General features: G+C 45.3%; 1 protein-coding gene across 1 annotated transcript in view; it reads left to right on the top strand.

Moving 5' to 3' along the window:
* TANGO6 (transport and golgi organization 6 homolog) overlaps positions 1-12,914 on the top strand; it is a gene marked incomplete at its 3' end in the record, with an annotated part of 189,194 nt that overhangs the window by 63,038 nt on the left and 113,242 nt on the right. Inside the window, exon 13 of the mRNA XM_080704242.1 lies at positions 11,907-12,389. Coding sequence (XP_080560368.1) covers positions 11,907-12,389 — 483 coding nt within the window. The remainder of the gene's footprint in view (positions 1-11,906; positions 12,390-12,914) is intronic.

Here is a 12,914-nt window from a genome sequence, read left to right as displayed (position 1 = left end):
GTGACATGACTCCTCAATGTCTGAGTTCAATTGCCTCTCCAGTACTGAGATTACAACTTATACTACTATGCCCTGTTAGTTTATATTTTTGTATATAAATATAGTACGGGGGGGGTTCCTTCTCCTTATTTAACATGTTTCGAACCGTGTCTCAAATGAAAGGAGAGCATAAAAACCTCTGCTTCCCTTCCCAGGAGCCCCTGTTGGGGCCGCTGTGTCCAGTGGACACGCTCCACCGTCCTACTCATGGCCCTTGCCTGTGGCCGCCCTCCTATGAGCCAGCCTGACTCATTAACTACATCCTGGTTTCCTCTGACTTGGCAGTTTATTAAATGAACCTAAACATGTCACCCCCTATACTTTCACCCTAGATCCGTAATTTCATTTTTTTTTCTGACTCATGTATTTGTAATTGTGAATTCATTGTCATGATTCACAATTATGATTTTGGTCAACCATTGACCATTTATGCTAGAGTCTAGAATATTATGCTCCTATGCCCTCTTAGAAATCATTGTTTTAGCTAATGAAATAGAACCTTAACATCTGAACCTTCTTTCTTTCCTTTCTAATTTGTATAATTAAGGTGATTATTAAAACATTGTGTCTGGGAAGAGGAGTTAATTTGGAGAAAATGTAGGCTTAAAACTGCTAGCAAGATGACTATAATTCCGAACTTCATTTCTTTTCTTTCTTTCTTTCTTTCTTTTTTTTTTTTTTTTTTTTTGTGTGTGTGTGTGGTACTGGGGATTGAACTCAGGAGCATTCTACCTCTGAGCTAAAACCCCAACCCTATTTTTATTCTTTATTTTTTGAAACAGGGCCTCACTAAATCGTGGAGGGCCTAAGTAGCTGAGGCTGGCCACAAACCTGTGATCCTCCCGTCTCAGCCTCCCAAATGCTGGATTACAAGCGTGGGCCACCACGCCCGGCTTCCAGACTCATTTTCTGAATCTCAGAGTTGGGCTTCGGCTCTGGTGCCACGTCGGTGACTCATCCCTGTGCCCTTGGGAAGGAGCTTGCACCTGCAGAGTCCCTGTGTCCTCTCGAGTGTTGCTGTTTGCAGCCAAGCACACCTAGGTCTTCTTTAGGAAAAGTCAAAACCGACTGTTTCCAGACTCCACTGCACGCCGGCTCGGGCTTCCAGTCTTTGAGTCTAGACCCCCGGGGTGGGGATTCATTACGGGGAGACTAAAGAACCAAGACACGTCTCTCCTCCAAGGGCGTGAGGTCTTTAACCGGAACTTCCATGCCCGGTAGCACGAACTCTGACAGTGACAAGGAGAAGTGGTTGACTCCGTTTCTGTGCTGGAATACTGTCCTTTCTTTCTCTCACTGGTTACGGCTGGGCGCTTGATGGAACAACTTGGGAAAATCCACATTATTTCAGGCCATAATGTAGAACATCAGTCATTCTTTTTGGTAGTCTGTGGATGGAACCCAGGGGCATTCAACCTCTGAGCTACACCCCCTGCCCTATTTTTTTATTATTCTTTATTTTGAAACGGTCTCACTAAGTTGTGGAGGGCCTCACTAAGTAGCTGACCTGTTCACGAACCGTGCTTCTCCGGTCTCAGCCTCCCGAGTGCTGGGATTACAAACAAGCACCGCCACGCCCACTGGCAGTCATTCTTAATCACTGCTGTCCCACCAACTGCCTAGGTCAGAGAGGCCCTGCTTTCTGCCCGTTTTAATAAACTTGCCACAGTAGATAATTAATAAAGTTTTGGGTGGGTGGATAAATGGAAGGAAGAAAGCAGATGTGGTGGCTTTTTGGGAGGATAAGATAGGAGGATTGCAGGTTTGAGGCCAGCCTCAGCAATTTAGCAAGGTCCTGTGCAACTTAAGGAGATCCTGAATCAAAATTTAAAAAACAAAAAAAATAGGTTTGGGATGTAGCTCAAAGGTAGAACACCCCTAGTTAAGTCTCAAATACCATTTGAGAAATAAGTTAGCCTAGGCATGGTGGCACACACTTGTAATCCCAGTACTTGGGAGGCTGAGACAGGAGGATTGCAGGTTCAAGGACAGCCTCAGCATGTAGTGAGACTTTCATCAACCTAATGAGACTGTCTCAAAATAAAATGGGATTGGGGGTATAGCTCAGGTGAATGCCCCTGGGCTCAATCCTCAGTACCTCACACATACACACAAAAAAGCAAAAAAGTCAGTAAGTTAGGGGTGGTGGCACATGCTTGTAATTATAGTACTTGGGATGCTGAGACAGGAGGATCACAGGTTTACAGCCAGCCCCAACTACTTAAGACCGTGTTTCAAAATAAAGAATAAAGCCAGGCATGGTGGTACACACTTTTAATCCCAGCATTTGGGAGGTTTCAAACAGTAGGATCGCGGTTTGTGGACAGTCTCAGCTACTTAGGCGCTTTGCAACTCAGTCAGACCCTGTTTCAAAATAAAGAATAAAAAAAAAAAAAATAGGGCTAGAGGTGTAGCTCAGAGGCAGAATACCCTGAGATCCATCCCCAGTACTGAAAAAAAAAAAATAATAATAATAAATAGATATGGGGAGAAGCTCAGAGGTAGAATGCTCCTGGATTAAATCTCCAGTACCACACACACACAAAAAAAGAATAAGTAAATAATTAAGAGGAAGAGTAAAAGAAAGGAAGAGTGCATTTCTGAGAATTCAAGGATTTTATTTATTTATTTATTTGCAATACTGGGGATGGAACTTGGGACATTCTACCTCCAAGCTACACCCCTAGCCCAATTTTTATTCTTTATTTTGAACTGAGTTGCAAAGGGCCTAAGTAGCTGAAGCTGTCTGAGAACCACGATCCTCCTGTCTCAGCCTCCCGAATACTGGGATTACAAGCGTGCACCACCACACCCAGCTCTCAAAGATTTTATTTTGTCGTTGTTATATTTATTAAAGGGCGGGAGCTTCAAGCCAGGTGCAGTGGCTCCTGCCTGCAGCACAGTATTAAGATACCTGAGGCAGAAGGATCAAAAGGCAAGCTGGCCTCAGCGATCTAGCCAGACCCTGCTTCAAACTGAAATGGAAGCGGCCATGGAAGCCGGGCAGGATAACGCACTCGTGTAACCCCAGTACTTGGGAGGGTGAAACAGGAGGCTTGCAGGTTCAGAGCCAGCCTTGACAACTTAGTTAGGCCCCCTGCTACTTAAGTGAGATCCTGTTTCAAAATAAGAAATAAGCCAGGTGTGGTGGTGCACACCTGTAATCCCAGCATTTGGGGGGCTGAGAGAGGAGGATCGCAGTTCTTGGACAGCCTCAGCCTCAGCTACTCCTTAGTGAGGCCCTTTGCAACTCAGTGAGACCCTGTTTCAAAATAAAGAAGAAAAAATAGGGCTGGGAGTGTTGCTCAGGGGTAGAATGCCCCTGGGTTCCATCCCCAATACCACAAAAAAGAAGAAAAAAAAAAAGAAATAAAATCAGGTTAGGGGTATAATTTGAAGGTAGAATGCTTCTGGGTTCAATCCCCAGTACCAAAAAAGAAAGAAAGAAAAAAAAAAAAAAAAAGCCAAGGAGCCAGGCATGGTGGCGCATACCTGTAATCGCAGTATCACAGTACTTAAGAGTTTGCAACAGGAAGTTCGCCAGCCTCAGCAACTTAGCTAGGCTCTTAGCAACTTAGTGAGACCCTGTTTCAAAATAAAAAATTAAAGAGCTAAGGGTATAGCTCAGATGTGGAACACCCCTGGGCTCAACCCCCAGTACCACACACAAGAATAAAGGGCCAGGGATGCAGCTCAGTGGTAAGGCACTCCTGAGTTCTAGCCCCAGTGTCACACATACATGCAAAAGGGCATGAGTTTTAAAAAGCTTTAAATGTGCCTTCTCTCACCGGGCGTGGTGGCGCACGCTTGTAATCCCCGCGCTTGGGAGGCAGAGACAGGAGGATCGCGCAGGTTCGAAGCCAGCCGCGCTGGTGTAAGAGACCCTGTTTCAAAAAATATAAAATAGGTCTGGGAGTGTAGCCCGGAGGTACAAGGGCTTCCAGGAACCCCAGTACCACCAAAAAAACAAAAAACAAAAAAAAACACACGCAAATGTGCCTTGGGAGTGTAGTGAATGTTAGTCTTGTGTCGCTAAGGAGGAAGGAGAACCACACTTAGTGTTTGGTTGTCCTCCAGGTAACTCGAACTTTTCTCAGAATTCCCTAGAGTGGTGGGACATCCTGCAACCACTTCTGTGTAGGTGTTTGAACTAACTGTATGAAAAAGCAATTTCTGTGTGTGTGTGTGTGTGTGTGTGGTACTGAGGATGGAACTCAGGGGTCTTCTATCTCCTTTTGTGTGTGTGTGTGGTGCTGGCCTTGATCCTGAGATCCTCCTGTCTCAGCCTCCTAAGTACAATGATTATAGGTTCACAACATCAAGCCCAGCATAAAACAATAATTTCTTTTTTTGTGTGTGGTACTGGGGATTGAATCTGGAGACATTTTATCTCCAATATATTCCCCCAGCCCTATTTGTTATTCTTTATTTTCAAAACAGGGTCTCACTAAGTTGTGGAGAGCCACCTAAGTAGCTGGTGCTGGCCTCGAACTTGTGATCTCCCTGTCTCAGCCCCCCCAAAGTACTGGGATTACAAGCATGTGCCACCATGCCCAGCTTTTTTTTTTTTAATTTTTAGTTTTTTAATTTCAATTGGAGATTGAACCCAGGGATACTATACCTTCGAGCTACACCCCCAGACCTTTATTTATTTTTATTTTTATTTTTTTATTTTTATTTTTTTGCGGGTCTGGATGGAACCCAGGGGCATTTGACTTCCAAGCTATACCCCCTGCCCTATTTTTTATTCTTTATTTTGAAACCGGGTCTCACTGAGTTGCAGAGGGCCTCACAAGGTAGCTGAGGCTGTCCGTGATCCTCCGGTCTCAGCCTCCCGAGTGCTGGGATTACAAGCGTGCGCCACCACGCCCAGCTTATATATTTTTTTTTTATTTTGAAACAAGGTCTCACTGAGTTGCTGAGACTGACCTCAAACATGTGATCCTCCTGTCTCAGCCTCCCAAGTCCTGGGATTCTAGGTATGCACTACAACCCCTAGATTATCATGTGTAATTCTATATATGGCTTATTATAAAATAGGGCAGGTTATGCCATGAGGCAAGGCCGGAAGAGAGGCTGACAGAGGGAGGAATCAGCCGCTCGCCGGCTGCTCTTTGTGGCCATCGGGCTTTGCACAGCGTTCTGAGATCTGGATGTGAGATCTGTGTTGAAAAGTAGTGAAAGCAGAGAAACGAGGGCTTCATAGTCAGTTTTCAATTTTAATAGTGACCCTTGAAAAGTAACCACTTCATAACTCAGTTTCTCCTCAACTTATTAGGTGAATATTACTCTGTACCTCAAAAAATTTCCAAATACTTGTGAACAAGTAATTGGTCGCTGTACTCTTAGGTTTCGCTGATGATTCACGTAGTTGGGAAATCTGTAGGCTTGTAAAGCTGAAAGAATGCATAACTTTCATTGCCTTATAAACTATTTGATTCAGAATCTGCCTCCTTGCCCTTAGTGATGAGAAACCTTAACTAGCTGAATATGATGAGTCCCACAGTGACTAAGAAGTCTAAAAACAGATACAAAATTTTCTTTTTTCATGGTACAGGAGATTAAACCCACATAATGCTAAGCAAGCTCTCTACTGCTGAGCTACACCCCGGCCCAATTCCGTGGGTTTTAACAAGTATTTAATGACACATATTCACCATTACGGTATCACACAGAGTAGCTTCACTGCCCTAAAAGTTCTCCATGTTCTGCCATTTCGTCCCTCCCGCCCGCACCCCCTGGCAAACACTGAGCTCTTGAATGTCGTCGTAGTTTTGCCTGTTCCAGAATATCATATGGATGGGTCACGTATTATGTACTTTCCAGATTGAGTTCTTTCACTTGGTAATATGCACTTAAGGCTCTTCCATGTATTTTCTTCATAGTTTCTTTCTAGCTGGGCATGGTGGCACATGCCTGCAGTCCAGGTAGTTGGAAGGCTGAGACAAGAGGATCACAAGCTCACAGCCAGTCTCAACAACTTATAGCAAGGCCCTCTGCAACATAGTGAGACCCTGTTTCCAAATAAGTAAATAAATAAGCAGGGCGTGGTGGCACAAGCTTGTAATCTCAGTTCTTGTGAGGCTAAGACAGGAGGATCACAGATTCACAGCCAGCCTCAGGTACTTAGTGAAGCCCTCTACAACTTAGTGAGATCCTGTTTCAAAATAAAGAATAAAAAATAGGGCTGGGAGCCGGGCGTGGTGGCGCACGCTTGTAATTCCAGTGTTCCGGAAGCTGAGACCTGAGGATTGCGGTTTACAGACAGCCTCAGCTACTTAGTGAGGCCCTCCGCAACTCAGTGAGACCCTGTTTCAAAATAAAGAATAAAAAATAAGGCAGGGGGTGTAGCTTGGAGGTTGATTGCCCCTGGGTTCCATCCCCAGACCCGCAAAAACAAAAGAGGGCTGGGGTGTAGCTCAGAGGTAGAATGAATGAGGCAGGGCTCCATCCCTAGTAATCAACACACACACACGCACGCACACTTGCACGCACACACGCACATGCACACACACAGCTTCTTTTGTATTTTTTACTTTTGTAGTACTGGGGATTGAACCCAGGAGCATTCTACCTCCGAGCACACCCCCAGCCCTATTTTTTTTTTTTCATTCTTTAATATGAAGCAGGGTCTCACTGAGTTGCAGAGGCCTCACTGAGTAGCTGAGGCTGGCTGGGAACCCAGATCCTCCTGTCTCAGCCTCCCAAGTGCCAGGGTTACAGGTGAGCAACACCATGCTGATGAGTCGCATTGTACTTATCCATTCACCTTATGAAGTGCCATGGTGTGGGGTACTGGGAGATGAACCCCAGGGCCTCCTACCGCCACCAGCCCCCCCCCCCTTTTTTTTTTTTGGTACTGGGGATGGAACCCAGGAGCACTCTACCTCCGAGCTACACCCCCAGCCCTATTTTTATTCTTTATTTTGAAACAGGGTTTCACTAAGTAGCTGAGGCTGTCCTTTAACCAAGATCCTCCTGTCTTAGCCTCCCAAATGCTAGGATTACCTGGCCTTTTTTCTTTTTGCGGTACTAGAGATAGAACCTAAGGGCATTCTACCTCTGAGCAACACCCCCAGCCCTATTTTGTATTTTGTGCTTTGTATTTTTTGTGGGGCTGGGGATGGAACCCAGGGGCATTCGACCTCCTAGCTATACCCCCTGCCTTATTTTCCATTCTTTATTTTGAAACAGGGTCTCACTAAATTGCAGAGGACTTCACTAAGTAGCTGAGGCTGTCTGCGAACTGCGATCCTCCAGTCTCAGCCTGTCGAATGCTGGTATTATACAAGCGTGCACCACCACACCTGGCTTCATTTTATTTTTTATTTTTATTATTTATATTTATTATTATTTTTTTTTGTGGGGGAGGGTACTGGGGACTCAACTCAGAGGTTTTCTACCTTCAGGTTACCCCCCAAGCATTTTTTTTTTTTTTTTTTGGTGGTACTGGGGTTCCTGTAAACCCTTCTACCTCCGGGCTACACTCCCAGACATATATATATATATAATTTTTTTTTTTTTTTTAATAGGGTCTCTTAAGCCAGCAAGGCTGGCTTTGAACCAGCATGATCCTCCTGTCTCCACCTCCCAAGCGCAGGGATTAAAAGCGTGCACCACCATGCCCGGCTCCCCCAAGCTTTTTTAAAAATATTTTGTTTTGAAGCCAGGTGTTGTAGCCCACGCTTGCAATCCCCGCATTTGGGAGGCTGAGACAGGAGGATTTCACTAGGTTGATAAGAGTCTTGTTAAGTTGCTGAGGTTGGTCTTGAACCTGCAATGCTCCTTTCTCAGCCTTCCAAATACTGGAATTATGGGTGTGTACCCACCACACCTGGCTTATTTGAAATAGAGTCTCACTAAGTTTAAGTTGCTGAGAGTCTCAGTAAGTTGCTGGGGCTGGCCTGGAACCTGCAGTTTTCCTGTCTCAGTCTCCCAAGTACTAGGATTACAGGCATGTGCTACTACGCCCGGCTGAAGCAATATCTTAGTTATGGCTAGAGCTGCTAGAAACATCCATATACAGGTTTTTTGTGCAGACGTAAAATTTCATTCCATCTGGGTAAACACCACGGAGTATGATTTCTTGAAATTATGGTAAGATCTTTTTTAGTTTTATAAGAGTCTGCCAGACTGCTGAAGTGGCTGTGCCATTTTGCATTCCTACCGAAAAGAAAAGGATTTCCTGTTGCTCTACATCCTCGCTGTATTTTGATTAACAGTCCTTTTACAGATATGTCTTTTGAAAATATTTTCTCCTACTCTGTGACTTATCCCTCCCTCTCTCACACTAGGCACTGAGCTATATCCCCAGCCCTTTTTATTTGTTGTTTTGAGACAGAGCCTCACCAAGTTGCTGAGGCTGGTCTTGAACTTTTGATCCTCCTGTTTCACCTTCTCAAGTAGTTGGGAGTACAGGTGTGCGCCACCATCCGTGGCTATTTCTCATTTTTTGACAGTGTCTTTTAATAAAGTCCATTTTACAATTTGTTTCATAGATTATGCCTTTGGTGTTATATTTAAAAAGTTATCACCAAAGCCAGGCATGGTGGCACACGCTTGTAATCCCATTACTTGGGAGGCTGAGACAGGAGGATCGCAGGTTTAAGATCAGCCTCAGCAACTCAGTGAAGCCCTCTGCAGCTTAGTGTGAGACCCTGTCCAAAATAATAATAATAATAATAATAATAATAATAATAATAATAATAAATAGGGCTGAGAGTATTGCTCAGAGGTAGAATGTTCCTGAGTTCAATCCTCAGTATTGCAAACAATAAATAAAAATAGGGCCAAGAGTATAGCTCAGAAGTAGGATGCCCCTGGGTTCAACCCCCAGTAACCCCCCACCACACACACACACACACATAAACAAAAAGACAGAGTATAGGTTGGAGGTAGAATGCCCCTAGGTTTAATCTTCAATTAAAAAAATAAATGACATCATCCCCAAGATCATCTAGACTTACGACTGTATACTGTGCGTGCGTTTTCTTTCTTTCTTTCTTTCTTTCTTTCTTTCTTTCTTTCTTTCTTTCTTTCTTTCTTTCTTTCTTTCTTTCACTATGGATTATTGAACCCAGAGGAATTCTACCTCCAAGCTACAGTCCCAGCCCAATTGTATTTCTCAATTGGAAACAGGGTTTCACTAGGTTTCTGAGAGCATCACTAAGTTGTCGAGTTTGGCTTTGAACCTGTGCTCCTCCTGTCTCAGCCTCCTACGTACTTGGATTACAAGCATGCACCACCATGCCTGGCTCATCCTCAGTCCTTTTTAAAGTTTTTTGTTGTTGTTGTTGTTTTTTTTTTTGCGGGTCTGGGGATGGAACCCAGGGGCATTTGACCTCCAAGCTACACCCCTGCCCTATCTTTTGTTCTTTATTTTGAAACTGGGTCTCACTGAGTTGCAGAGGTCCTCACTAAGTAGCTGAGGCTGTCCGCGAACCACGATCCTCCAGGTCTCAGCCTCCCGAATGCTGGGATTACAAGTGTGCGCCACCACGCCCAGCTAAAGTATTTTGTTTTGAGGCAGGGTCTTACCAAGTTGCCCAGCCTGGCTTCGAGTTGGAAATCCTCCTCCCTTAGCCCTTCGAGCAGCTGGGATTGGAGACGTGTGCCACAGTGCCCAGCTACTGTGCCTTCCTGTAGGAGTTCCTCAGTGTTGCGGCTTATGTTTTAGGTCTGTGGTGCATTGTGAATTACTTGTTGTGCAAGGCGTAAGTTCTGTGTCTAGATGCATTTCTCCGTGTGTGGGCGCCTATTTGTTCCAGCACCATCTGTTGAGAGGACCATCATTTTTTCATTATATTGTCTGTGTCCTTTGTCAAAGATCAGTTGACTGTATTGTGTGGTCTATTTCTGGACTCTCTGTTCTATTCCATTGATCTACTTGTCTTTTTTTTTTTAAAAAAAGAAGTTGTATATAATAAAAGTAAAAAAAAAAGGGCCAAAGAGACTATAGATAATAATGATATTCCTATTTTATATATTGAGGAAAAAAACCCTTGATACAGCAGAGGCACTGAGCGAGGTTTAACACAGTGGTAACTCTGGCAAAATTATACTAAGTGTCTTTTCCAGTTACACATAGATCACGAAAAATATTGACCCTTTTCTTAGATAATATAGATACACCTTTGCTCTAGAGATACATTTTCTTCTCCCCTTGAGTTATAGTAACTTCAGAATGAACAGGGTTTTTGTTTTGTTTTGTTTTTATTGTTTTTGAGCTATGCCCCCAGCCCTATTTTATTCTTTATTTGGATACAGGGTCTCACTAAGTTGCAGAGGGCCTCACTAAGTAGCGGAGGCTGGCTATGAACTTGCAGTCCTCCTTGTTCAGTCTCCCAAGTACTGGGATTACAAGTGTGCGCCACCATGCCCAGCTGATCAGTTGTTTTATATGTGAAGACAAACTAATATATGTTGCGGAGCTAGAAATTCCACCTTATGTAGATTTTTCATTAGTTCCTAATTGTATAAAATGAAGAAATCAGAGAGGAAGCTGGGTATGGTAGCATATACCTGTAATCCCCATACTTGGGAGGCAGAGATGGGAGGATCTCAAGTTTGAGACCAGCCTCAGCAACTTAGCAAGCCTCTCAGCAACCCAGTGAGACCCTGTTTCCAAAAAAAAAAAAATTCTAAAAAGGGCCGGGGGAGACAGGTATGGTGGCACACATTTGTGATTCTAATACTTTGGGAGACTGAGACAGGAGGATCACAGGTTCAAGGCCAGCCTCTTGAATTTAGTGAGACCCTGTTTCAAAATAAAAAACAAAAGGGCTGGGAGTGTGGCCTAAAGGTAGAATAAATCCTCTCTCTCTCTCTCTCTCTCTCTCTCTCTCTCTCTCTCTCTCTCTCTCTCTCTCTCTCTCTCTCTCTCAGATTGGAACGTGGGACCTTCTACCTCTGAGCTACACCCCCAGCCCTATTTTTTTTTAGTCTTTATTTTGAAACAGGGTCTTACCAAGTTGCAAAGGGCCTCACTAAGTAGTAGCTGAGGCTGTCCGTGAACCTGAATCCTCCTGTCTCGGCTTTCCAAATGCTGTGGTTACAAACATGTGCCACCACGCCCAGCTCCCAGCCTTGTTTTTAATTTAAGCTGCTAAAACTGACTTCAAACTGGCAATCTTCCCTAGTACTGGGATTTCAGGCATGCACCACCACACGTGTGTGTGTGTGTGTGTGTGTGTGTGTGTGTGTGTGATAAAAATATCTGTACATGACAAGTATTTAATAAATGTTAGCTATAATTATTCAAAAAATAGTCATTGGCTGGGTGTGGTGGTGCATACTTGTAATCTCAGTACTTGGGAGGCTGAGACAAGAGGATTGGAGGTTCACAGACAGCCTCAGCTACGTAGTGAGACCCTCTGCAACTTAATGAGACCCTGTTTTAAAATAAAGAATAAAAGCCGGGCGTGGTGGCACACACTTGTAATTCCAGCATTTGGGAGACTGAGACCAGAGGATCGCAGTTCGCAAATAGCCTCAGCTACTTAGTGAAGCTCTTTGCAACTCATTGAGACCTGGTTTCAAAATAATAAAAAATAGGGCTGGAGGTGTAGCTCAGAGGTAGAGTGCCCCTGGGTTCCATCCCCAGTACTGCAAAAGAAAGGAAGGAAGGAAGGATGGATGGATGGATAAAATATAGGGCTGGGGTATAGCTTGGAAGTAGAATGCCCCTGGGTTCCATCCACAGTACCACCAAAGAAGTCATTGAGTTTCAGTCCTGGTGATGCCACTAATCATGCTGGGAACAAGATGTGATCCTTGCATCTTGTACTCTAATATGTTTCCCAGGCGCAGGTTAAATTGCCTCTTGCCACATGGCGGTGCAGTCTGGCATTTTTTATTTCCTTTCGTAGCTGAAGTCGAGTGATTTTGCGGTCCTGAAGCAGTTGCTGCCTCTGCTGGAGAAGGTCTCCACCACGTACCCTGACCCCGTCATCCAGGAACTCGCCGCTGATCTCCGCATCACCATCTCTACACACGGGGCCTTTGCCACGGAGACTGTCAGTGTGGCTGCCCAGAGCACCCTGAACAAAAAAGACGCAGAAGGGAAACGGGGAGAGCAGCAACAAACTCGTCATGACAGACACATGGAGGAGATGGCGCAGAGCCGCCCCGAGACATCCCCGCAGGCAGGCCCGGAATCTGATGCTGCACGCACTCCCAGCACCGCCACACACCCCAGGTCAGCGAGCGTCACCGCAGAGGCGCTCCAGGAGGCCCTTGTATCAGCTTACGACCCTCAGATCCCAACTCGGGCCGCTGCCCTCCGCACTCTGTCCTGCTGGATACAGCAGAGAGAAGCAAGAGCCCTGGAGAGTGGAGAGAAGCTTCTCGCGGTGAGCCGAGGCTGCGAGCCGGGCACCGGGCGGGGCGGGGCGGCACGCGCTCAGTCCTGGCATCTCTGGAGCCTTGACTGTAGGCCAGGCACGGCCCCGGCGTATCCTCCGGGAACTTCTCATCAGTCACTCGGAAGCAGGGAGGTGTAGACAGTAGATGACCACGCAAGCCTACTCGATTGGGCGTGGAGAGAGGCTGGAACGTGTATATTGAAATGCTGCGGGAACGAGAGTTGGAATCATCTTGGGGATCTTAGCATGACCACAACATACTGGTAAAGTGTGACAAGATAAAAGAAAAGGGTGTGGGCCCGGGACAGCAGACTGCCAGAGAAGGGAAAGGACCTTGTTGGCAAATAGGTCTACTTTTAGTATTGTGACCCACACTGTAAGCCACCTGTCTTTTTTGCAACCCTCTTAGAGAAGTATGGGCAGGACTGCGTCTCCTCCATATCCTCCCTCAGTCAGTGAACAAGCTGTTCTTGAAATTCTAGATGCGTCTGCCAGGCATGGTGGCGCACGCTG

This window comes from Muscardinus avellanarius, assembly GCF_963383645.1.
Source record: "Muscardinus avellanarius genome assembly, chromosome: 10".
NCBI lineage: Eukaryota > Metazoa > Chordata > Mammalia > Rodentia > Gliridae > Muscardinus > Muscardinus avellanarius.
The sequence above is the reverse complement of the archived record's forward strand: the minus strand, read 5'-3'. Positions and strand labels throughout refer to the sequence as shown.